The 25,650-nt window shown below is 51.9% G+C and overlaps 2 protein-coding genes across 11 annotated transcripts; both read right to left on the minus strand.

Annotated features, from left to right (window-relative positions):
* Positions 1–5,537: 5,537 nt before the first annotated feature.
* ZNF446 (zinc finger protein 446) lies at positions 5,538–15,535 on the minus strand. 7 transcript variants are annotated; one of them, XM_058706922.1, is made up of 8 exons: positions 15,425–15,535; positions 11,824–12,246; positions 10,135–10,515; positions 9,857–10,058; positions 9,449–9,543; positions 7,778–7,862; positions 7,459–7,551; positions 5,538–7,205 (listed from the first exon to the last, which is right to left on the minus strand). In XM_058706922.1, the coding sequence occupies exons 1-8, from the start codon at positions 15,449–15,451 to the stop codon at positions 6,583–6,585; spliced, it is 1,929 nt and encodes a 642-aa protein (XP_058562905.1). In that variant the 5' UTR covers positions 15,452–15,535; the 3' UTR covers positions 5,538–6,582. The 7 variants fall into 7 exon arrangements, with proteins under 7 accessions (XP_058562905.1, XP_058562907.1, XP_058562906.1 ...); XM_058706924.1 differs by having other exon boundaries at positions 6,658–7,320; positions 7,459–7,548; XM_058706923.1 differs by having other exon boundaries at positions 6,658–7,320.
* On the minus strand, positions 14,272–20,675 carry ZNF324 (zinc finger protein 324). 4 transcript variants are annotated; one of them, XM_058706934.1, is made up of 5 exons: positions 19,595–20,673; positions 19,317–19,477; positions 17,973–18,099; positions 17,528–17,644; positions 14,272–17,120 (listed from the first exon to the last, which is right to left on the minus strand). In XM_058706934.1, the coding sequence occupies exons 3-5, from the start codon at positions 18,091–18,093 to the stop codon at positions 15,682–15,684; spliced, it is 1,677 nt and encodes a 558-aa protein (XP_058562917.1). In that variant the 5' UTR covers positions 18,094–18,099; positions 19,317–19,477; positions 19,595–20,673; the 3' UTR covers positions 14,272–15,681. The 4 variants fall into 4 exon arrangements, with proteins under 4 accessions (XP_058562917.1, XP_058562916.1, XP_058562919.1 ...); XM_058706933.1 differs by having other exon boundaries at positions 19,060–19,477; XM_058706936.1 differs by lacking the exon at positions 19,317–19,477 and having other exon boundaries at positions 14,272–17,081; positions 17,480–17,644; positions 19,595–20,675.
* Positions 20,676–25,650: the final 4,975 nt, after the last annotated feature.

The following is a 25,650-nucleotide window of genomic DNA, read 5'->3' on the forward strand; positions in this document are numbered from 1 at the left end:
CACTGCTTAAGTGAAAGGTAGTAGAGGCACCATGCTTTTGTTCTGTTCTTATAGGGTGGCTGCTGTGGCAGGGATCCCTGTCTGGGTGGTAGACGCCCTTGTAGTTGGGCCATGAATCCCAGGAACAGCAGATCCTGGCCTAGGGAATAAATCATGCCTGGCACATAAGCATGTGAGCTTTCCAAATACAGTCAGAGGCTATAGTGATGACTTAGGTGGTGAAGTTTCTTAAAGACTACCAAGTCCACAGGGTCTTCTTGTCCCATCTTTCCCTTACTATTCACTCCACCTCCTTCCCTCTTTGGGCTCCACTTCCACCCCCTTCCCTCTTTGGGCCTGTGCTTTCAGGTTTAATGATTCAAGATGAGATTTTCTCTCTCAGTAAATGAGCCGTGGTGACAAACAATATTGATAACTAGAGGCATCTCATGTTTGTCTCCCTCCTTCTTCTTTGGCTCTTTTCTCTAGACTGCTTGTCCCTGGGGAAGGGTTTCTGAGGAGATGTGGACATGGTTGCCGGCTGCCCTGGAGTGAGACCTCACTGAGTTTGGGTCTCCTGTGTTTCCTGACATGCCACCCATCCAAGGAAGGCCAGGCAGAGCCACATGGATTGGAGTTGTGGCCAGGTCTCTGCTGTGAGAGGTTGGGTGACAGGAGGCCCACAGGGAGAAACTTCTGAGAATGGTGTGGTGCAGGGGAAAACCTTTGGAAAAGGTAGGGTGGGAAGTTCTTCTGGGAATGGTGAGGTGGGTGGGACTTCTGGGAAGGGTAGGCTAGGCAGAACATTCTGGGAAGGGTATAGGGTGGGGGGATCTTTGGGGAAGAATGGGGGGACTATTCATGGCTTGAGAGGCCAGATCTGAAGGGACAGCAGATGTGGTAGGAGAGGAGGTCTTCAGGGTGTGTTTAGTGCTGGGGAGTAGGAAAGGCAGACATGGTCCAGACAGCCCATTGCAGAGTCAGGACAGGATGGGTGGGGCCTTCACAGAATGGGAAGTGGGTGGAGCACATACTCGTGGGCAGACACTTGTTCAGATACCCTTAGTATTTCTGAGACCATGGGAAAACACAAATCTCCTGTAAAAGTGAACTGCCTCGTTGAGTACCCACGGCTCATTAGGAGACGGGTCCACCCATAGGCATCTGCCAGTGTGGGAAGAGACTGTGGCCTGTGCAGACCCCAAAAAAGCCTTTGATTCTCCAAAAGATGGTGCTCACTTGAGGGGCGTTGGAGTTGGTGATGGGCACGGGTGGGTGAGACTTCCCAGGTGTGGTTTAGGTGGTAAAACAGGATTATGTAGATGAACATCTGTTAATTTAGAAGTTCTCTATTTTAAAGTGACTGGAAGAGTGTTTATTTGTTTATTGTATGATGTGAAGTTTGCTTTATAATTAATGTATGGATCTTTTGAAAGAAAAGTATGTCACAAACAAAGCTGATGCTCCAAGGAGAAGGGGATGGGTCCACTGGTATAGGGCATAGTGTGTACCTAGCCCACTGCCCTCACACAGGAGACCTGACCTTTCTTGGGCTGTGTCTCCTCATCTGTCAAGGGGATAGTTGTGCTTCTGGTATAGGGAAGGGTGGGTGGGGTGTTGAGTATAGTGCTCAGAGCAGGCCTAGCATGTAGATAGTACTGGAGTGCCATCTGCCCTGGTGTAGCATCTGTCAGTCCTTCATTCCTTGTTTTTGCTGAATGCTATTCGCTATTCCAGTATATGTTTATCCCACAATTTATTCATCCATTTCTCTGTTGGTGGACATTTGGGTTGTTTCCACCTTTGGCTATTTTGAGTATGAACTTTTGTTTTGTTTTGTTTTGTTTTGGATGAACATTCTTTTAATACATTTAAATTTTTTTACCTTTATTTTTTGAGAGAAAGAGTGAATGTGAACAGGGAGTTGGGGCAGAGGGAGAGAGAGAATCTTAAACAGACTCCATGCCCAGTACAGAGCCCAATGTGGGGCTCAACCGACTAAGCCACCCAGGTGCCCCAAGTATGAATAATCTTCTACATGTACTCGTTTTGAGTACCTATTTTCAATTCTTTGTTGTATATATCTGGAGTACTGACTAAAGCTTTAGCAGGACCCCTTTAGCTGTTGTGGGGCAAAAAGAACATGGAGGAGAGGATGTGGTGAGAGAGAAGCCAATTCAGTTAAGGGACTAGTGCCATGATATGGGAAACAAGGATGGCAGCAGTGGGAGAGTGAAGGGTGATCAGATCGTGGACCCCAGATGAAGATTATGGGGGCCCCCTTTGTTTCAGCTCTGAGCAACTAGAGGGATAGAGTTACCACTGAGATAGGAAGTGGCTGGAGGGGTAGGTAGCATTGAGCCAATAAAGTCTAGGCTGTCTAGGGACTTCTGGGTGGGACTGGAGGGGCAGTTGGCCTGGGGAATCAGGAGCTGAACATAATGTGACTGTGGTATAATCTGGCAAAAGTGGAGGGGAAGGAAGAGCATGTCCCCAAGGCAGGGATAGACCAAAGGTGCAAGGGATGAAGAGCAGTCTTGTGGGTGGGATGGAGTTCCCTGGGAATGTGTGTCCACTCTTCCAGTGCCTCTTGGTTTGGGCCGGGGTCCCTCTCATCTCTGGGCACTATGGAATCCTGCCTGTTCTGCCCCCTCCCCTGAATCTGCTCAAAGCAAGGATGGAGAGGAGATGACCTAGGTCTGGCTGGACAGATGTGTCCCAGTCCCAGGGACCTGTGACTTTTGAGGACATGGTCATGGCCTTCACCAAGGAGTGGGGGGGGGGGGCAGGGGGTTGCGCAGAGGACCCTGTACTGGGAGGTGAAGCTGGAGAGGCTTTAGAACTCTGCACTGCTGGGTGAGGCCAAGCTCTGTCCCTCCCTTCCATTCATGCATGAGATTCAACAGTGTTGCATGTAGCAATCACTTGTTTTTGGTCATTGCTGTCTGCATAGTATTTCACTGCATGGATATCCAGTGTAGTTATCCACATTGCTATTGGTGGGTATATCAGTGAGTGTCCATTCAGGAGGCAGAAGAAATTTTCAAACAGTAATTTGAACAGGGTACATTTGATATAAAAAGTTATTAATTAGGGGCATCCGGGTGGCTCAGTCAGTTAAGCATCTGACTCTTGATCTCGGCTCAGGTCATGATCTCCTCGTTTGTGGGTTCAAGCCCCGTGTTGGGCTATGCACTGGCAACGCAGAGCCTACTTGGGATTCTCTCTCCCTCTCTCTCTGCCCCTTTCCCCACCAAAATAAATCAGTAAACTTAAAAAAAGTTATTAACTCTAACAGGGATAACTCTAAAAATTCTAGGGTTGAGAGAGAGAGAGTGCCAAAGGTAAGAATAAACTTTCAAGGTGGGAGCTCTGTCCTCAAGGTTGGGGGTTGGGGGTCAGACTTTGTTGGGGGAGGTGTGTTTGGAGCACACTGGGTGGCAGAGAAATTCTCTGGGTTGCCCAAGCCAAGCAGGAATCACCACCTTGGTGTGGCGGTAGGCCAAGGCTACAGGCAGGCATGCAGAGGGAATTAAGATGCCACTACAGCTATGAGGCCTACAGCATGATGTTATCTGTTGGGAGAGGCATTGGGAATGTCCTGCTAGCAGGGCACCTTGGGGTGCATGGTATCCACATCAGGAGGGCCGTGGTGAGGTGGTTACTAGGTCAGGACAAGGCTTGGAGCTTGCCCAAAGAATGCCTACTTTGGGCAGTCTTCCACATGTACCACGGCTGTTGTACAGTTGCAGGAAGAGAAACAGACACTCTTGTGGTTCTCCTCCAGTGCCTTCTGCTGACAAAGCTTAACAATGTGCTTTCTGCAAAGGAGAAATGCCTACAGGGTCCAGCCCACTACTGCAGAGCAGGTAAGAACATGGAGCTGAGAGGCAATAAATTGATAACTGCAGTGGGCTTGGGGCTGTTTTCTGATCTTTTACTTTTATAAATAGTTCCTCTAAATGTTTTTGTATACGTGTTTTGGTGCTCATAAGCATTCATTTCTGTTGGGTGCATACCCAGGAGTGGAATTGCTGAGTCAGAGTACACATGTATTTAGTTGTAGTAGATACTGCCAAAGTTTTCCAAAATCATTACGTGCTTCATTTCTTATTCTTAAAAATTTTATTGAAAAACACTATCACCATTTCACTCCACACTCCATTCATCACTGGATACAGGCCCGTTTTCTACCTTTGGCTATGAACAGTACTAAACCCATTAATGATACATTATTGTATTAGTTTTCTATGCTGTTTAACAAATTGCCACAAACTTGGTGGCTTAAAACAACATCCATTCATTAGCTCACAGTTCTATAAGTCAGAAGTCTGGGAGATAGTGGCTGGGTTCTCTGCTCAGAGTATCACAAAGCTGAAATCAAGATGTTGCCTGGGCTAGGCTTTTATCTGGAGGACCTGGGAATTATCTGCTTCCAAACTCATTCAGGCTGTTGGCAGACTGCAGTTCCTTGTGGTTGTAGGACTGAGGTCTCTGTTTCTTTGCTGGCTGTTTAGCCAGGGGTTGTTCTTACCTTCTAGAGGCCACAATGTTGTTCCCCTATCTTCAAAGCCAGCAATGCATATCAAATTCTTCTCATGCTTCAACTCTTTTGGACTCTCTTTTCTGCCACCAGCCAGAGAAAACTCCATGCTTTAAAAGGGTTCATGTGATTAGGCCACACCTACTGGGATCATTTCCATATTTTAAGGTCAACTTAACCCAATGACAAGAGTGATAGCTCATCATATTTACAGGTTCCAGTTCTGAGCTTCCTCACCAATATTTGTTATTGTCAGGGTTCTTATTTGCTATTTTGAAGACTGAGAAACCCATCATATTATTTAAGATTTGTATCTTAATTATTCACATTGGCCATGCTACGAATACCAGAATACCAAGCATAATGCCAGGAGCAGGTTATGTAAACACAGCAGGCCAGGCCCTGCCTTCTCAGCACTGGTATTTCTCTGATTACTTCTGAGCATGTATGTCTTTTCTGGTTTGTTGGTCCAATCAAGTTTTTTTCTGATGTGAATTACTGATTCACAGCTTTTATCCACATTTATAATAGGTTTTTAGTCATTTTCTTATTGATTTTGAGTTAAAAAATATTTTTTGTTGGAGAACTTCTTGGTGTTGTGGGGGGAGGAGAGGACTTGGAATTGGGGCAAGGAATCCAGTGTTGTTTCAAGGGAAAAACAAAATGAAACAAAAATCCCATGTTTCCTAAAACTCAACAATCCCACTTTGAGAGATTTACTCTAAGGAAATAACCAGAATTGGGGCGCCTGGCTGTCTCAGTTGCTAGAGTGCATAACTCTTAATCTCAGGGTCATTAGTTCAAGCTCCACATTGGGCATGCTTAAAAAACAAAACAAAACAAAGAGAAAACAACAACAACAAACAAACAAACAAAAGAAAATAACCAGAGTTGCATCCAAAGAGTATGCTCAGGAGTGTGCATCACAATATTGGACACCATGAGGCAGAAAATGAAATATCTGGGCTTGGTAGAAATGATAGTGCTGGACAGACGGGGAATTTTCACCCACGCATTAAAAAACATGTTTTTAATAACAGGGAAATGAGTGAGAAAAGCATGGCATACACAGTATCTCCACAAGAAGCTTTATCAAACACCCTTGGAGTGCCCAGGTGACTCAGTCACTTGAGCATCAGACTCTTGATTTTGGCTCAGGTCATGATTTCACAGTTCCTGAGTTCGAGCCCCAAATCAGGCTCTGTGTGGACAGTGCAGAGCCTGCTTGGGATCTGCTCTCTCCCTCTCTCTGCTCCTCCCCTGCTCACTTGCTCTCTCTCAATATAAATAAACATTAACAAAAACACTCCTGCAAACACCTGGAATAAGCACTGCTATCAGACAGTGGAATGAGGGGTCATTTTCATAATCTTTGCCTTCTTTTAGATTTCAAATTTTTCTAAGTGAACACCAACTACTTTTAAATCACATGGCCTATGGGACATCTGTGGACCCTTTTCTCAGAGACCACCCTCCTTGTCCATCCATACTTGCAAAGGAGGTCCCCTTAGTGTCCACTCAAGCTGGGACTCAAGGGCTCAAAGGACAAGGACAAGAAGGCCAGGGAGTGATGTGGGTGGCTAAGGAACAAGGTGGGGCAGGATACCAGGACTGCTGGCCCTTCTGGTGGGTACGGCCTGCTCTGTGGCTCCAGCTGCCAGGCAGGAGAAGTGCCATTGCTGATATTATGGCCAGCAAGAAAGCAGAGATCAGGATTCTTATGTAGAAACTTCCCATTATAAAAATGCAATTTGTTACAAATCTAAAATGTAGAGGGCCATGAGTTTTCCATCTGTCTGCAAACAAAGCAAGGCATGCTTTCCTGAGCTTTCTGGACCGTCTACGCCAAGACATCAGGCCCAGCAGCTTCAGAAGGGGTAGAAAGGGCAGTTTTTGAGCAGCCACCTGGGGCCAACAAGGTCCCAGGGGTAAGGAGAGTCCTTAACCTGTCCATCTGCATCAGGTCACAGCTGGGGACCTCGGAGCTTGGAAGTCACTCAGCTTAGGCAGTTTATTGAAGCCCAGGCCTCGCTAGGCTATTGAGGGAGCAGTGGCTTCTTTTACTTACACCCAGGTGGCTGTTTTGGGGAGACTGAACTGGGGTCAGGGGACTCTCCTGGGAACTCTGATTCACCAATGTCCTCTGTTGCCTCCACATGTCTCACACAGAGACCAAGCAGCCCAAGGAAGGCTGGAACCAGATTGCCAGGAACTGTGTCCAGGATCTGGAGGCTGCAAGGCTCCCAAGACGAGGCTGCCTTCTGGAGCCACTCATGGGGCCTCCGGCCGGTGGCTCTTCCTGTGGATGACCAGCTGGGACTTCCAGTCGAAGCTGTGGCCACAGTCGCCACAGAAGTGGCGCCGCTGGCCTGCGTGGCTCTTGCGGTGGATGACCAATTGAGACTTCCAGCTGAAGCTGCGCCCACATTCCTCACACCCATAGCTCCGGGGGCCTGGGAGTGCACGCCGAAGATGGCGTGGTGTGCCCGGCTCCCGGGAACCTGGTGGCAGCTTCTGAGCACCCCCAACAGCCAGCACCGGGGCCCGCGTGGCCTGCCCATCCGCATGCGTCCGGTGGTGGATGACAAACACTGATTTCCAATCAAAGCCTCGGCCGCACAGCTCACAGGTGTAAGGCTTCCTCCGCGGGGCACCGGCCTCCAGCCCTGCTCCCGGTGTAGCCCTGGTGGAGACGGAGGCCCCAGATGGGCCCTCCCAGGTGACAGGCCTGGGGCCCTGGGGTGGCTGGGCCTCTGGGCAGCGGGGTGGACCCTCACAGTGACTCTCACTCTCATCTCCTGGGGAAGGAGAGTTGGCAGTCCCAGGTAGCCCAGCGTCCTTGACAATCCCATCCCCTCCCACCAGGTGTGTGGGGGCAGACAAGCTCCCACTCCACCAGGCAACAGGCGGTTCAGATCGCATGGAGAAGCACTCACCCGGGTGGAGGCTTCTTTGACCCTCTGTCCCCGAGCGCAGTACCCCTGGCTCCGACTCAACCCGTGCCTCTGGCAAGGGGGCCGGTAACCCTGCTGGGGTGAGGGACAGTCAGGTAGCAGTCCTGGCATGGGGGCTGGTGAGGGGTTCTCATACATTAGGGGCAGGGATGGGGATCCTGGCAAATGACAGGGTGCCCCTAGGTAAGGAGGGCAAACATGAGTAAAAGCTGGGAAGCGTGCACAGGAAAGGGTCGGGCAGGGAGCTCTATAGCCAAGGTGGTACACAGGCACCAAAGGAGGGGCTGTGGCTGGTCCTCACCCAGGGAGACCACCGTGCCATACTTCTCCAGCATCGCGTCCCAGTACAGTTCCTTCTGTGACCGGTCCAGTAGCCCCCACTCCTCCTGCCAGGATGCAGCCCATCACCCTTGGTGCCTGTCCACCCCCCATCCTCTTCCCTGCTCTGCAGTGCCCTACCCTACCCATGTTCCCTGGCCATAACCTTACTAGTTACCTGGGGAAGCGGCCAGGTTACCTAAGGCTCTTTTGCTTCTTAAGGAAGAAGCTGAGAAAGGTGTATGAAGGTTGGGAAATAAGGCAGAGAGGAGTTGTCCATCAGCTCACTGGGGGGTGGGGTGGGGATGCTGCTAGCACTTGTCCCCCTCAGAAGCCCCACGCCATATTCTAGTCAGACACCTTGAAGCTGAGGACCCCTGGATGGGTTTTGGGGGAAGCCTAGGTGGGGACAGATGTGGCTGGCCTCACCCTCTTGCCTTGAACAGTGTGTGATGCACTGAGACCAAAAGGCCTGGGGACCCAAGAGGACCCAGCCACCTCTCACCAAGCCTCTGGTTACAAAAGTAACAGAGATCCTCCCTGGGGGAGCTGCTGAGGGCTGTCAGCATTCCTAGATGTGTCGACCTGGCTGTGGAGAGGTCGAGGGCAGGAGGACTCACATTAGGAGGTGCAGCCAAGCATCTCAGGCTCAGATGACGTATGTGGGACAGGTGGTGGGCTGGCTCCTGCCTGTTGCCAGAGGGTGAACTCTGGTAGTTGAAGCTGGACCCTTGTGGGCTTTACCAGGTGATGCACTCTCTGTTCCCAGGTCTGCTCTCCTTGCCTCCCCAAATCCCATCATCTGGGGCTTTGCTGGGGTGGGAAACAAGCCTGACAGACAAGCCACTGCAGCTCCAGGGACAAGAAGGTGGCAGCCACTGCTGGAATGCTACCGGAAGTCAAGAGGCTTTGGAGGGAGTGGCCTTCCCACCCAGTTGTTTCCCACTGTACCATCAGGCTGTGGAGGGCCTGGAGGGACTTTTTAGCCTTGAAGCACATCTCAACTAGCTCTTCCCTTGGGGACGGTCCCCAATGGAATGGCTTAGGAGCAAAGTTGCTAGGAGAGGACAGGACCCCTGCTGTCCACACTCAGGAACCAAGCGTTCCAGGTAGCAGGGGCCTCAGTGGAGTTTCTGTGCCCAGCTGGCCACAGCCCAGGGCTGCTTGGCCTTTTAGAAAAGCCCCAGGAAAGAGGTGGCTGCAGGTTATTTCCTAGGTATCTCCATTCTGATCTCAGGTGTGCAGGGGAGGCCAGACTGCTGTGTGAAGCTCAGGCTTTCCTGCCAGGGTTCGTCATCTTGACCCCTCACCACCTGCATATGAGGGTTCAAATCTCCAGGGGCCAGCTTAAGACTGCTGGAAACGTCAAAATCACCATTTCCCTGTAAGTGAGGAAGCCAACCCCTACGAATTTCAGTCACTCTAAACCAGATTCCATGGCCCGAGGTTCAAATCCTTTCCAATTTTAGAGACCACCAGCCTGTCCCTGTCTCCCAGGACCCACAGGAGGGACCCTGACAGCAACTCCACTTCTGGGCAGCAAAGAGCACAAAAGCTGCTGGCCAAGAAGCCCGAAAAACTGACAGAATAGAGTGTCCACCAAGGACATGCTCCTCCCACTGGGGGCCTGTACCTCCCACCTGGGGCTGCTCACCTGAATCCTGGGTGGGTGGAAGGAGGTGGCGGCTGGTTCCCGGTGTCCTGGGTACCCCTCGCGGGACTGGGATGGATGTGGGGGGCTGGAAGGTGCTAGGAAATGAGGCAGGCGAGGATCAGGTGGGCCAGGGCAGGTGAGCTGGTGTTGGTGCTGCAGCTTTGGCCTTCTTCTGCCAGCAGGCAGGAGGCTACTCTGTGTGTCAGTGCCAGCCAGTCCTTTCCTCCTGCCTCCTGGGGACCCATCTCTGAAGTCTGCAGTCCCTCCTGAGTCCCATCGAGGACATTCACATTCCCCCTAGGAAACCCCCAGCCCCAGCACAACCCCTCCTAGAATCCCCTACCCTAGCTAGCGATGTCCACATATCGTCCAGGAATCCCCTGGACCTAATGTGGCTCCCACTCTCACCCATCTCCTGCCCATCAGCATCAGGCTCCTCCTTCACACTGCAGCTGAGCTGGGGAGACCCCTCCATCTGGGTGTCCTGTGGCTCCTCCCCAGAGGTTGCCCTGAGAAGTTCCACTGTCCCTGAAGGCTGGGGTCTCCCCAAGGACTCCTCTATCTTCTGTGCCGCTGGGAGCACCACTTGCTTCAGGACATGGGCTGTGATCTGAGGGGGAGAGGCAAGTCACAGAGGCTCTAGTCTTGCTCTGTCCCTCCAAGAAGTCAATGCTGGCCACACTCACCCAGCCCAGCAGCTGCCCAGGGTTATGCTGTAGGCCCTCGACCAGGGCTACAGCCTCCTCAGGGCTGCCTGGCCGCTGGCCCCGCACCCAGGCCTGGATCTCAGGGGGCAGCGTGCCCAGGAACTGCTCCAGCACCAGCAGCTCCAGCATCTGCTCCTTGGAGCATGCCTCCGGCCGCAGCCACTGGCGGCACAGTTCTCGCAGCCGCGCCAGGGCCTCACGGGGACCTGCCACCTCCTGGTAGCAGAATCCCCGGAAACGCAGGCGTGCTGCCTCGGGCTCCTCCAGAGTGGCCACAGGGTCCACAGAGGGCAGGCGTGGGGGGCCCAGTGGGGATGGCATTGTTGTACTGGGTGTCTTCTTGTAGCCAACAAAAGAGACCTGCAGGAAAGGAGGGGTCAGGGTGGGGGCCAAGAGGCCATGGCTAGGGTAAGGCAGACAGGCCCAGCCCAGGGGGCTGGTTCAGAGAGGACTCTTGCCACAGGGAAGCATGAGGCTAGGAAAACTTCATGGAGGGAAGGGTCACGGGAGCTGGCTGCTGAAAGGAACTGAATGCAGAAGAAAGCCTTGTGGATGAATGCTTGGAGGCAAGTTGTCCAATGGCATTTCCAGGAAACTGCAGGAGATGATGGTTAAGAGGTAGATAAATGAATCATCATCACAGGCTTCCAGGGTCTGACTCAGGAGCCAGGGAAAGTGACCAGCACAGGAGGAAGGGGAGTGGTCAGTCAGGCAGGAGGCCAAGGGACAAGCAGCCAGGCAGGGTCCTGGTAGGGCCTTAACCCCTGGTGAGCAGGAGAAATGAAGGTGGGAAGAGCCATGCTAGGTTATGGTGGAATGTATGTCCCCACGATCTCCAGGACATCAGGACATGTTGACTTAAGTGGCCTTGAGGCACGTCTGCGCCATGGATCGAGGCGGGGGGTGGACTCTGAGACACCGTGCTCCCTAACCACAGAGAAATGTGAATGACTCACGCCGCCTGCACTAAGCACGTGAAAAGCAAAACCAAACCAAACCACCAGTTGCAGTTGCGTGGAGTCGTGAGCGGACACCGTGTCCCGGCCCTCAAGAGGTTCTAAATGAAACACGCCCACCTGGGCGGCCTGTCAGACCAGCTACACCAAGGCCTGACCCCCCGGAATCTATCTTCCAAAAAGGATAGGAGAGAAGACGTTCTGCCCAAGGACGGGGAACCTGTTGTGGGCGGAAAGGCCTAGGCCTAGGCTCGGAGGTGGGGCGCGACGGGCAGGTCGGGAGGTAGGCGGGCACTCTGGAGTGCAGACAGCATCTAGCGGCCGGGTCCCCAGGGGGTGGAAAAAGCCGCGCCCAATCCGGCCAGGCCCGCGCTCACCTCAGCCGTTGTGTCCTGGCCGGGAGGCCACTTCCGGTAAGAGCCCCCGCCACTCCCGCCCCGCCGCGCGTTGCCATGGCGACTCCGCCCTGGCCAATCACATGCCTGCTCGGCAAGTACTACCCCCCCCCCCCCCCCCCCGCCTTCGGACTACGTTTCCCGTGAGACCCAGCAAGCAAAGACGGGCGCGGCCTCCGCCAGCGAATGCTCATTTCCAAAGGCCTCTCAGAACTGAGAGCTGTTCCTCTTAGAGGAATCTGAAGAATCGCAGTGTTTGGGGGCTCCCTCCCGTCACTAGCTACCACTCTTCCTTTGCATCCGAGCCCTAGACTCACCAACAGCCGTGATGGAGGGTACGTTAGGATCCTGCGCATGTGCACAGCGGACCCGGCTCCTATTGGCAAGTGAGGTGGGGGGAGGAGTGTGACCTTATGGCCATTCAGAGCTAGCACCCCACCTCCGCCCCTCCCCAGCCCCCTCTTGTGGCTTAGCTCCTGTCGCGGAGCAATCCTCTTGGTAACCGCTAGAGGACACCAGCCCGCCTCCATCCGTTTCCAAGGCAACGGCCAGAGCGTCACCCTGTCCTCCTGGGAGGCCGGAAGTGATGGCCTGGGTAGTATGGTTTGGCAGAGACTCGCCTCCCGGCGGTCCCTGAAGGAAGCCCACTCCGACCCATTAAGACAGCCTGATCTGTCGACCTCTGCCACCTCTGGAGCATGACTCCAGTGAGTCCCCTGATGGGGTCCTCCATTCGACCTCTGCTGGGGACATGCGGGAACAAGGAACAGGGAACACTCATTTACACATCAAGAAGCTGTCCCATGATTTATATACCCTCAGAGTCTCAGACGTGTCTTCAGATGCCAGTACTGCAAAGTGAGGGATGGTTTCTATCCAGTTATGGGACGCTAACTTTTTACTTTGGGTACCAAAGCTAGTAAGAATGATCTTTAGTTTAAATCTCAGTAGACAAAGTTAGTTTGTTAAAATCACTGTGGAAAGGGGTATTTTGCCTCCAGGAATCAAGTAGTTGAACAGTGACTTATTCAATCCTAATTTGCATATGCGTGTTTTGATTTCTTGTGATACCTAGTAATCCCTGGCTACAAGCACTCAATAAACAGCATTGGTCTTACACACCAATTGGAAGCTCTGACCATGTGCATGGCTGGGACTTGTCAACTCTTCTAAGTAATGTTATCAGACTGGGCTGTTTTGTGGGGACTTAGATCGTTTCTCTGTGTGGATTCCCCAGAAACGACTCTTCCACCAACCACTCTACGGGGAAGAACTGGTGTTCTAACAGCTTCAGTAGCTCTCTTTCTAGTCCTGTTTTAGGACTCCTCTCCCAGGGGGCTGCTGGTTTTCAAGCCTTCTGGAGTTCTGCAGTATAGGCCTTAGGGGACCTCTGTCCATTTCCCCCAGTACCAAATCAGTATTTAGCTTTCTCTAAATCAGAGATAGATCCCACATCCACTTCTAGTTTCAGAATGCCATTGCTGTTGACCTCTTCCACCATCCTTATACTTGTGGGTTTATGTTTTTAAACACTCTCATCTCTGTACCTTCAGTGGGTTTCTGAACCAAGTGAAATGTATGTGTTCAATTCATCATCTTGACCCAGAGAGCTCAAGGACATTTTTACACTCAGCCTGTTCGGGATAAAGAGCAGAAGGATTAGCCTGACAGGCCAAGGTCCAACATGATCACAGATGTTTGGGGGAGATAAATGTAAAGGCCAAGACAAGGGGGAAAGCAGGTAATCATGGTTGCTGCTCCTAAAGGACCTGGGTGGAGGGCACTGACCAGACCTCAGTACTAGGAGGGGTGGTTTTGAGGACGGTGGAGGAAGTGAGGGATAGCAGGGGCCAAACGCACAGGTGAAAAGAATGGTTAAGTGGGGAGGAGACTGGTGAGGAAATGGGATAGGGCATCAGGCCCAGCTCAAGGGGTCAGAACTCCAGGAGCTTCAGTCCAAGATGCAGAAAAGGTTGGATATGACTTGCTGAGTACCCACTAGATGTTTGACAGATGCCCTTGCTCCTGAATACCATGGGTTCCTGAGAAGAGCTATCAGAGTGGGGATTGTCTGCATTGCACATCTGGGCAAACCGAGGCTGTGACCTAGGGACGCTCATGGAAGCCACTCTGGGGGAAAGTAAGATGGGGGTGACGCAAAAGTGTGTACCAAAGCAGAGGAGAAAGAAGGAGTCCAGGAGGGGTGGACAGTGGTTCAGGGGCCTGTAGGATACCACAAGGCCTGGCACAGAGGACCTGGACCCAAGGATCTTTGGGAGTGGGTCCAGCAGGACTCCTCTCCTTGCAAGAAGTGAGATTCCAAAAGCAAATGACAGGTCTGGCCCTGATGGCAGGGTGCGAGAATGGGAGGGTGAAAGGTCTGTGTTCATTGTACATGGCAGATGGCTGCCAATCGTGGAGGTGGAGGGACGAGAGACCCACCAGGCTGGAGTCAATCTTTCTGGCCACCACTGGTGAACCCTGCCTCAGATTCCCCAACCAGACTCACAAAGACTCATATCAGATAGAATTCCTGCTTGGGGCAGCCCCATGCTATCTACCCTCCTGGCTGGTGCACACCCATTCTGGCTGCCAAGGGGCACAGGTATTCCAGCCCCTCAGTGGATCTCAGACAGGCTACATATGTAGCCTTTGGCCTCTCAAAGATGTGGAACAAAGCCAACCCTACAGCTCAATGACAACACACAGAAGGCATGACTACAATGTCCTAGGATGAAACAGGCATCAGACTGTTACACCTCACATGTTTGACAAAGAAATTTTTATCAGGAAGCCTCTCTAGACTGTGTTGTTAAAGCTGTCTGAACCATGACCTGGAGGCTGGGAGGAGAGACTGAGGTTGTGGATTTCCACAGTGCTGTGCAGGGATTCACACAATGTACATCCACTCCAACTTATAATTTTTGGTCTTTTCTTTTTTGTTCGCAAGAAAAGAGACCACTAACATCCCTAGGGGTGAGGCCTGAGGTCAAGACAGGGCCTGCTCTGCTGAGGGCCACAGGGAGAAACCTGGGCCCCAGTCCACCACATGTCCCAGCCACCTGGAGGTGTCCCATGATGGGAGGGCATCACACACACATGGCCTTAGGTAACAGCAAATCCTCTTTCCAACTGAGGGAAGAGCACAGGTGGGCACTTGCCCACTGACCCTGCAGAAACAAGTAGTCCCATCTGGTCTCCTCCAACCCGTTATCGTGGTCGCCTCTCACCAGGGCAGTGGGGATATAAACACCCCTGTAATGGTGACTTTGGTAACAACAGGGCATGGCCAGGGCTGAGGCTTGGGTGAAACCTGAATGAACACACTGATGTTTGTCTCCCTCCTCCCACCCCAGGGACCTCCGCCTCTACTTCCTCCACGTCCTGTGGGACTGCCATGTGCAGGAAGCCAGGCCTGGCATCGCCCAGCCTTCACACTGGCAGCCTAGAGCACGAGTGCCAGAGCATGGGGGCAGAGAGATGAGCTGGGCCTGTGACCTGGATTTAAGTCCTGGGCTCTGCTCTGTGCAGCGGCACACTCCCACTCTCTGCCTCAGTTTCCTCATCTGAGAAGTGGGGATACCAGCCATAGTAGCCATCTCACAGGGCTGGCAGTTGGCACATGTTGGCCCTTATCGAGATCCTGCTTGTCAAGGTGCTGCAAATACCCTCTGTACCCTGAATCTCTCTCCCTCTCTCTTCCTTTCTTTTCCCCAGAGGTGGAAACTGAGGCTCAGAGCCCAAGGCCAACACCAGACCCCAACCTGACTTACTATCCACTGGGCCTGCTCCCAGAAGCCTCTGATGAACTGAGGTCTTGAGAGAATATCCTGAGGGTCAGCCTGTTGGCCAGTATGTGTGCGGGCGTCAGAAATTTCTAGGACTGCCTCCCCAACATTCCAGCATTCCCCTCCTCACCTGAGTGCTCACAGTCATAACAGGCATGAAGCGGCACTCTGATTGCCCAGTCTCTGCCCACCAAAGTCCCAGCCTCCACGTCCATCCCCCTGATCTTTCTGTAGTCAGATCTCTTAGAGTTGCAGTGAGCTGGTGCTGAAATGGCAAATATCATCACCATGTGCAGACGGCACCACAGGGCACGCACAGGGCTTCTCCAGAATGTGCAGGGAACAAGGGCATTTTCCCACAGCCTGGGGGAGGCTGGAGCCGTGAGCTCAGGCATCAGCAGGGTTCGAAACTGCCGGTGGGCCTGAGGTGGGAGTGGGCCCAGCTACTCTGCCCAGCGTGCCCTCTGATGGTGCCCCTGAAGAAGGCCTGGCCTGGGGGCACAGGCCTGCCCCACGCCGAGGTCGCCGCACGGGCTTCTCTCCCGTGTGGATCCTCTGGTGGTGGAAGAGGGCCGGGCGCTCGCGGAAGGCACGGCCACAGTGTGCGCACACAAAGGGCTTCTCACCCGTGTGGATGCGTCGGTGGCTGAGCAACACTGCGCCCTTGGCGAAAGCCTTGCCACAGTCCCCGCAGCGGAAGGGCCGCTCCCCAGTGTGCAGCAGCTGGTGCTGCGTGAGGTTAGAGCTGTGGCTGAAGGCGCGGCCACACTGTGTGCAGGCGAAGGGCTTCTCACCCGTGTGCACGCGCTGGTGCTTGAAGAGGGAGGAACCCTGGCTGAAGGCGGCACCACAGAGGGCACAGGTGTAAGGCTTCTCACCCGTGTGCGTGCGCTCGTGCTGGATCAGGTGCGAGTTGCGGCAGAAACGGCGGCCACACTGAGCACATGCGTAGGGCCGCCCGCCTGCGTGGATCTTGCGGTGCTGGCTGAGGTTGGAGCCGTGGCTGAAGGCCTTGCCGCACTCGCTGCAGCGGAAGGACTTCTCAGCGGTATGTATGCGCTGGTGCCGCACCAGCGAGGAGCTATGCCTGAAGGCCTTGCCACAGGCCGGACACGCATAGGGTGTCTCACCACTGTGGATGCGCTGGTGCTGCGTCAGGTGTGATGTCTGGCTGAAGGCCTTGCCACATTGAGAGCATTCGTATGGCCGCTCTCCAGTGTGGGTGCGCAGGTGCTTGAGCAGGTCAGAGCTCTTCAGAAACACTTTGGTGCACGCTCTGCATTCGAAGGGCTTCTCCCCGGAGAGGAAGCTGGGGCCTGTGTGGAGGGCCTTGCCCAGCTGATCCCAGGTAGGGGGTTCTTGGCTAGCAGGGAGTCCATGAGGCTTGAGGCTAGTTCCACCCTTTTCTCTTTCCCCAGAGGTGAGACCAGTCTCAAATTCTGGAATTTTGGGGCAGCCTCTTCCAGGGCCATCCTGCCCAAATGGCTTCTGGCCCCCACATGACCTCGGCTGCTTGTCTGGCATGGGGCGGTTCATGAGGGCTTTCTCCCTAGGCGGGCTATCCTCAGGAGTCCTCAGTGGAGAGGTTAACCGCAGACTGACATTGGCTTCCCCGCTGCCAGGACCCAGCAGGAGCCTTTCCCAATAGATTACCGACACGCCTGTGGACTTTTTCTCCCGAGAGAGGGAGGTGCCCTGCCAACCCACTGAGCTTTTCCCACGTTCGCAGGTGCCTGTGAAGGTAGTTGCTGGAAGGGTGCCATTCTGGAAGGTCACTGGCAAAGCTGCTTCAGGAACAACCTTGTCATATGCCAGATGACAGGGACCTGAAGGCATAGAAATGGTATATCCTGGGTCATCCTGGCCAAGAGGGGGTGATCAGGACGGGCCTAGTGGGTAGGCCTTTGCTGGAGGCTACCGAATCCTACAGGCTTTACTCACAAACCCTACTTCCCCAAGCCTCTTCCCTAGCATGGTGAACTCTATGAGGGCAGGAGCAGGAGAGACCTGGTAGATAGAGGCTGTGCCCCAGTGCCTGGAAAGGGGTACCCTGGGAGCTACCCCTTGAATGGCAAGCCAAGGCCAGAGACGCCAGGAGAGGCTGATGGTAGGAAAACAGGAGGGAGTCAGGCCGGAAGCAGGAGATGAAAGTGTCCAGGAAAGCAGGGCAACGGGGGACAGAAGCCTGGCCATTGGTTAGCCCCAAGCTCACACCCTCTGAGCCCCCACTCACCAGGGCTGGGCTTTCTCTGAGCATTCCTGGCTGGTGTCACAACTGTCCCACTGAGAACCCAGGGCTCCTCGCCACGCTCCAGCTGCAGGACCACCCGGGGTCGTGAGGCAGAGAGTCCTGTGAGAAAACACAAGCAAGTGAGGGGCCAGGCCCAGCTCAGGACAACCTACTGCCCAAGAGATGGCAGGAGTGAGGGGCTTTGTGGGACATAGATGGTGTCATCTGATGCCTCACTGCAGGGCAGGACTCACAGGAAAAGTTCAATGGTCCCTGTGAGGAGAACCGTGTTGGCAGCACCAGATGAAAGGGGCCGAGCCTAGACACAGGCGCCACAGTGGCACAGGGACACTCAGCCAATTGGTGTGAGGCTGCTCACAGGCCAACAGGAGAGAAGGGGTTAGTGCTGGCAACGACTGAGCTTCCCACGGAAAACCCAGGGCCTTACCCAGCGAGGACACAAGCGCGAAGTTCTCTAACATCACGTGGCAGTACAAGGCCCTCTGGGCTGCGTCCAGGAGCTCCCACTCCTCCTGGGAGAAGTACACGGCCACATCCTCAAAGGCCATCAGGCCCTACAAGAGTGGGCAGGGGAAGGTAGACACAATCTAAGCTCTGGCTGTGGGACCCAGGACCCGCCTCCCTGTCTGAATGGCTACCCCAACTAGTGTCCCTCAGATGCTTACCTTCCCCCCCCTGCCCCACCCCAGGGCTCTGCAACTCTGCACATGAAACTTCCCTCCCCTCCCCTCCACCCTACCTGTCTAGGGCATACAGGTCTTCTCAGACTCCCTACTAGTCACTCTATACAAGGCAGCCAGAGCAAGCCCATGGCCTTCAGATGGCTGCCACTCCAAAGGCGGGCCCAGGTGTCCACTCGTGCTCCAGTCTTTGCACAAGTTGACCCTCTCCAGATGTGCCACGCCCTTACCTGTTCTTGTAATTAGCAATTGTACAAGTCCTAGCTGTGGACCCACAAGACATGCCCATCCCCGTAAGGATGCCCGCCTCTGCTGAACCTGCCTGACATTCCAAGGCTGCTCCTTCAGCCTGAAGGACCGGCTAATCCCCTCCAGTCACTATAGGACTGACCCCAAGAGTCTGGTCGCCACACAGGAAGCCAGTTCTCCTCTCCCTCTATAGCCATGTGCTCCTCGCCCCCCATTTCCTTGGCCAAAACCCTCCCTTCAGCCACTTGCCAGACCTCCCCTGAGAGCCCCAGGGGCCACCAGCCTCTTTGCATCTCCCTGGAGCACTACCCACCCCTGGCTGAATCTACGATATTCCCTCCTCCTAAGTCTGATTCCCAGGCCCTGCCTTGGTTCCGAATACCAGGACTCTGTCCTTGGACACCTACAATTCCAGGTCCACATGATACCTCCACTCTGGGACATCACAGACTCCCTGATTTTACTCTGAAACCTGTTTTCCCTTCAAATTCCTGTTTCTGTCTACAGCAACTCCATTCTTCTGGGTGCTCAGGCTTAAACACTTGGGACTGTGCTCCACTCGGGGCACTCGCTCACACGCCGCACCTGAGACATCAGATCGTTCCAGAATCCAGCCACTTTCCCATCTCCACTGGCCCCGTGTGCAGCGGGTGCCGTCTTTGTCCACCTGGACTGTCGTGCTGCCTGCTCCCTGCGCACAGCCACCCCCTCTGCGTCATTTCTCCGCCAAGCAAACGGTGGGTTACTTTAAAATCTCTAACTTAAAGCATATCCAGGCTCTGTTAGAATCATCCCATGGCCCCCGATGCAACTCAAGCCTGCCATTTCTCTCCCGTGCTCACGTCAGGAAGCTCAGCTCCGGAAGCACCTAGGCTCAGTCTCCCCTCCCAGCTTTTGCACGTGCGGGACCCTCTGCTTGGAACTTCCTTCTACACCTCACTCCCTTGGCTGCCAGAAGTGGGGATCTCACACGTGCACGCTCCACTGGCCTGAACGCCGGGGCCTAGGACGAACCGAGAGGGGAGACAAAACGTGCAGGTAAAGTCTCTCCCTGCGTCGAGGATCGGGTCCCTCGAGGAGGGATCCGGGCGGATGGGAGCCTTACGCTTCCTCTACTCACCTGGGCCCGGTGTGTCAGCGCCGCGGTCGCCATCAGAACCTGTACTTGGGGACTCGCAGAAAGAGACGGACGGACAACACGGACTCGCCGGCTCCTGGTTTCAACCTCCCGGGCCGTCTAAGGCAGGGTCCCTCAGGACGCCGCCTCCCCCGCAGCCCCGGGGTCGGACAGCACGTGACTCGGGGCGCCGCCCCACAGCCCCGCGGAGCGGCCCAGGCTCCTCACGGAGAAGCCTAGGCTCGGGGCGCGACCGTCGCCCGCAATCAGGGCGTGCGCGAGGCGGCCCACCGCTCGCGTCTTCCTCCCAGCCCTCGCCTCGGGTCTCCAAACCTTCTAAGAAACCGGCCTGGGGGCTCGCGGCGCTCCAGTTCACCAATACCGGTGTGGCCCAACGCCCGGTAGCAAAGTGACAGTCCGGGACGCCGGAAGTCCAGCCCCCGAAAGTCCTCATAGGCCCAGTGCACGCTGCGGACGCACGCGCGGCGGCTTCTGGGAAGCGCAGTTCCCGTCCCGCGTGGGCGGAGCCCTGCTTGATATCTGCGGCAACGTCTAGGCATCCCCGCGCGGCGCGCTGGGAAATGGAGTCCCGCAGGCGCTCCCCAACTTCCGTGGATCCCAGGGAGTGAAGCGTGCGATCGTCCGGCTCGGCGTCCTTCACTCGGGGTCCTGGGCTCTAGACACTCGCCCACGCGGCGGACTAGACTTAACGCGGGACGCGCAGAAGCGGAAATTGCTGAGGTCCCAGGAGGCGACCCCGGCACCGGGCTTTAAAGACAAAGCGTGAAGAAAAAAAAAAAAAGACAAAGCCTGATAGGGGCCCCTGGGTGGCTCAGTTGGTTGAGCAGCCGACTTAGGCTCAAGTCATGATACTGGGGTTTGTGAGTTTGGTCCCTCGTCCGGCTCCTTGCTGACAGCTCAGACCCTGGAGTCGGCTTCAGATTCTGAATCTCCCTTTCTGCCCTCCCGTGCTCATTCTCTCCCTCTCAAAATATATAAACATATATATTCTCAAAATATATATATCCCTCTCAAAAATAAATAAACATTAAAAAAAGTTTTTTAATGAATAAATAAATAAATAAACAAATAAAAGGACAGGGCCTGATGAGAGGGGCGAGATAGGAGGGGACGGGTGCTTTGGCACAGAGCCTGGCTCTACCTCTGGAGGCCTGTGCCCTGGATTGACCTCTCCGTGTTTTGTAAAGGGGTTAACATCAGGTTTGCAAGCCCCTAGGCTAAATTTTTCTGGAGTCTGAATTGTTTTCTGACACTTTGCTAAACCATCTGTTTTCCTTGCTAAACTGGACCGCGCAAAATGTACTTTCCCAGACTTGCCTGATCTTTGGGTCGTCTAGGTGTGGCTGGCACATCAGGATATTGATTCCTTGGTCCTGTCTCCTGGGGACCAACCTGAGTTTCTGCCACACGTGAAAACAAAAGGAAGGGCAGTCTCAGTACACGCCCACGACTGCTGGAGAACGAGAGCTTTCCTCTTTGTTGCTCTAGTGTGAGGGTTTGTTTTAGGTTTTGTTGTCAGGGTCCTTCATCTTCGTACATAAATGGTACAATGACGTTACCCATCGTAGAGCTGTTAAAAGGAAATACGGAATTAATCCGTAGAGTTCGTTCATTCTTGCCGCCTTCCTTCCTCCCTTCCTCCGTCCTTATATATGCATCTATGTCAGCAACAACTGTCCTTAGAATTAACACTATTTGTAAATCGTCGTAATGCAAGAGAGCACGGTCAATAGAGATTTAAATAGGACACATCTAGCAATATTAATGAGTCACATTATACTACAAGTGAGGTCACACGGTTCATATCTGATTACTCCCACGAATAGAAAGGAGCAGCTGATGTAAAGGTGCAGCTAAACCAAAGGCAGATTCTTAACCACCAAAACCTGTTTATGTGCTTTTCATTTCACACTTGTGTCTAAGTATTTAGGTGAGAATTGATGTAAATTCACATGAGATAAAAGAAATGTGCTCTCCAGATAATCACAATGCAAGAGACCACAACAATTTTGGAATATTTGTGTGTAAATGTTGCTCACTTTGAAAGAATTTAAGAAAATGTAAGTATTAAATTCGTGATTTTATCCAAAGCTTAGAGGCATTAACATTTCAAGCACTCTTTGAATGTTTGGAGACATTTAATTTCTTATTTAAAAAGTATCCGTATGGGGGCACCTGGCCGACTCAGTCACTAGAGCTTGCAACTTTGGATCTCAGGGTTGTGAATTTGAGCCCCATGTTGGGTGTAGAGGTTACTGACAAATAAAATCTTGAAAAGATAAAATAAAATAATATAAAATCATCCCTATAATGTGGAATTAGTTAGACTACAGGATCTTGATGCCTAATATTGAGAGAAATGCTCACTGTTTGATAAATTCATAATTTAATGAATTGGAAATGAATAGCAGCAACAAATCTTCCTCTGTACACAAAATAGCTCCAATACATATACCTGGCTCCCATTCTACCCTGAACAAGATGGCACGGGAGATGGGGGGGTTATGGGGGGTGTTGTCTGTGGCAGGTGCTTAGACCCTAACCACTTGGTTGGACATCTGTGAGCTCCTGTTCCCATATCAGTAAAAGCAAAACAGATAGTAGTAAACACTCGCATTGGGCTGAATTGTGTAGAGCACTGATTCTTTCCTTGGCTGGGTTGAGCCTATTGATGAGCTCATTGAAGGCACTCTTTGTTTCTATTACAGTGTTTTTTTTATTTCTTAGCCCTAACTTTTGATCTTTTCTTAAGAGTTTCCATCTCTTTGCTCACATTATCCATCTATTCCTGTATTTTGTCAATTTTTTTCATCTAGAGCCCTTAACATCTTAATCATTGCTATTTTACGCCCGTCTGATAATTCCAACATCTGTTCATATCTGAGTGTCATTCTGATGACTGCTTTGTGTGTCTTCGGGCTGCCTTTTTTCTTGCCTTTTGACATGCCTTGTCATTTGTTGTTGAACACCAGACACATGTTTGTTAAGAGGAACTAAGGCAACAGGAGGTTTGTATGAGGATTTATGGTAATATGGATAGGAGGAGGGCTGTGTTTAATGTTTGCTGTAGCAGGGGGTGCTGGAGGCTTCAAATTCCTCTAGTGCCCTAGTTGTCTCTTCTCTAGACTTTGTACTCTGGTAAGTATTCTTTGGAGAGAGTCTGTGTCTTGCATCTGTTTTAGTTATAGTGCACTGTTTGTTACACTGGAACTCCACTGATGTGGTGTATGGGTGACAGGGGAGAGGAGCATACTAAATCTTCCAATGAATACTCGGTCTTTAGTGGGACTTGCGCCTCAGGAGTATATCTCCACTCCTATAGTTTTCTTCCCTTCTTTCTTTCTTTCTTCTTTTCTTTCTTTCTTCTCTTTCTTTTCTTTCTTTCTTTCTTTCTTCCTTCCTTCCTTCCTTCCTTCCTTCCTTCCTTCCTTCCCTTCCTTCCTTCCTTCCTTCCTTCTTTCTTTCTTTCTTTCTTTCTTTCTTTCTTTCTTTCTTTCTTTCTTCTCTTTCTTTCTTCCTTTCTTTCTTCTTTCTTTTCTTCCTTTCTTTCTTCTTTTTCTTGACCCCAACTGCCTTCCCTGGCATTTCTCAATGTATTTCCTTGTAGCCCTGGCCCCTGTTGACTATGACCTCTCTCACTTAGGTGAGAGAAGAAGACTAGTGGGACCTGGAATGGAAGCACTGTCCTTACCCCAAATGGAAATTGCTCTCACAGTCTTTACTCCTGTAGTATATGTTTTTGTAGGGAAATGGTTCTGTGTATATTTCACAAGGGTTATCTTTCAGGTCATAGGACACCTCCTTTTTCTCTGCTCCCTGCTAATTGATATGATTTGATGTGGGGTTCTGGAGCACATAGTCAAGAAAGAATTCTTCAGACATTATCAGTGCAAAACATGTGGTTTTCTTAAAGCACAGGGACAGGACCTTTGGGCAGATAGAGCTGTCCCAGGATTGTGTGAAGTGATTGGCTTATACTTTTAAGTTGAGGGGGTTAGAGATAACCGAAGTTTACAAAGTTGTTTTCATAGGTTAAGGAAGATTTATAGGATCCTGGAAGCCTAGTTTATGTCAAGCTAAGATTGTTGTTGCTGGTTTTTTGTTTTCTTTTTCTCTTGCAAGGTATTAATGCTAAGACAATTGGGAGTTCCTGGACGAATGTCATACTCTTTCTGTCTGGAGTATTTGTCAATGGGCTGTAAGCTGTAAGGAAATTTAACTTAATCTACATTTCTTTTGCCTTTTTTTCTCCATATCACTAACAACTGAAGATCAGAGAAATACAAGTTCACTGAGTGCATATTGGACACACCCAGGATGTAATCCATGGGGTCACTGCCAAGGGGACAGGGGTTAGGTTCACTGCAGGCCTGGACAGTTCGGACTTGGGGTCTCTGAGCAGGTGTGAATACAAAGAGACATGGTACGTAGGTCTCCTGTTCAGTTACCTGTTTGGGGGATTTGGTACAGACATGGCCTCTGGTGACAGGGGAGCACCATGTTGGGTGGCAGGTCTTGGCGCTAGTTATGCCTGGACCACAATCCCTTGGAATGCACAAGTGGCTGTCATCCAATAACATGTTAATAAGACATTTTAAACACGCTTGACCAAGTCAGGACACAGTAAGGGGAGACTGTTGTTGGAGGAGTTGAGAGAAAGAGATGAGGGGATAAAGGCAAAGGGTAAGATATGAGGCCCAGAAGGTGGGCACAGCAAGGGGCTGGAATCAGGAGAGAAAAGGAGAGTGGGAAGACATTCTGGAGTGTCCAGTGTATAAAAAGACACAAACCCAATGGAGTAATTTGACCCCATCAAGACAGCAAACCAAGATACAAAGTGAACCAAAGTGGCTAAGTAATAGGATATGAATAAGTTCCTTAATGTATATGCAAGCTCCCTGTCTCCATCCCCTAAAACACTTAATAATTGCTTCCTGTACTAACTCCACTGGGAGTCAGTGTTTTGAGAGCTATCTCCTTGGTTCCTTACTTGTTAGTTAACAAGTAAATAAAAGTTCTTCAACATTTCCTTGGGTTGTGTTGAATTTAATGCACCCCAAGCAGTGTACCCTTACACTTTGACAAGCACACTTGTATACAATCAAACTGTCCAGGGGGGTCTTTTGTGAAATACAGGCAAGCCTCTAACCATGGGGTGCAGTCTTACAGGCCTCACCATCCACAACTAGGGAGATGCAAGACTTATTCCCTCCCAACTATGTGAAGAGAAACATTGACACTGATTCAAATTGGCAGCATCAAATGAGATGTTAGTCATTCTTCTGTATCTGGTTTCCAAACCCACATGCTTCAAACTTGCATAAAATAGATGCACATGTCTAGCTGGATGCAAAATGCAACATGGAAGAAGAAGAGTCAAAGCTTAGGCCCAAGATAGGTCAGGCTGGCCTGCATTTGCTCATGTTCCTCTGATTATAACCCATGTGAACTTGGGCCCTGATGCCCCCTGTCTATGATGTACATTTTCCTCACATCTAAAGTAGTGGACTAAGAATGCACTAAGTGGATTAAGAACCAGTTCACGGTTGTCGGAGTATCAACATACAGCTTCTGGCCCAGGCAGCCTTGCATTAATGTTGGAGACCTCTGTGACTTGTGGAAAACATCACACCTTGTCTTGGGCCACATCCCTAACAGTGTTACAGCCCTCCATACCTGGGAGCCAGAAGGTAGCCACCAGTATCCTCACTGCATGCTAGTTCCCATGGTTCCATTCTTGAGTGCTGCAGGGACCAGAACCTCACTTGCTCCTGCCCTCTCTTCCATCTCTGAGGGCAGCTGACTGCTGGAGTTGGTGGTGATGAGGAATCTGGTACTGCTGACGATATCTCAGGTGTCCAGCCTGGGCATGTAAGAATAGGGAGAGGGATTGGCCCAAGTGCCCACACCAAATCACACCCTTTCTTTGGTGTGAACAATCTGGTGCCAAACAAAGGCTCGGGTTTCACTAAAGGCTCTCCCACAATGGCTGTACTCATAGGGCCTTTCTCCAGTATGAACCTTCTGGTACTTCATAA

Source organism: Neofelis nebulosa, chromosome 17 (genome assembly GCF_028018385.1).
Source record: "Neofelis nebulosa isolate mNeoNeb1 chromosome 17, mNeoNeb1.pri, whole genome shotgun sequence".
In the NCBI taxonomy this organism is placed as follows: Eukaryota; Metazoa; Chordata; class Mammalia; order Carnivora; family Felidae; genus Neofelis; species Neofelis nebulosa.

What these genes read in the sequence shown, in the direction of transcription:
- ZNF446 (XM_058706920.1), bottom strand. Translation starts at nt 15,451, where the DNA reads ATGCCTGTTATGACTGTGAGCACTCAG. An exon ending in TGCTGATGGGCAGGAGATGG is followed by an intron (nt 9,544 to 9,856) that starts GTGAGAGTGGGA and finishes CTCATTTCCTAG; the next exon opens with CACCTTCCAGCCCCCCACAT. An exon ending in TCCACCCACCCAGGATTCAG is followed by an intron (nt 7,863 to 9,448) that starts GTGAGCAGCCCC and finishes GCATCCTGGCAG; the next exon opens with GAGGAGTGGGGGCTACTGGA.
- ZNF324 (XM_058706936.1), bottom strand. Translation starts at nt 19,627, where the DNA reads ATGGCGACCGCGGCGCTGACACACCGGGCCCAG. An exon ending in CGCTGACACACCGGGCCCAG is followed by an intron (nt 18,100 to 19,594) that starts GTGAGTAGAGGA and finishes CCACTCTTGTAG; the next exon opens with GGCCTGATGGCCTTTGAGGA. An exon ending in CGCGCTTGTGTCCTCGCTGG is followed by an intron (nt 17,645 to 17,972) that starts GTAAGGCCCTGG and finishes GTTTTCTCACAG; the next exon opens with GACTCTCTGCCTCACGACCC.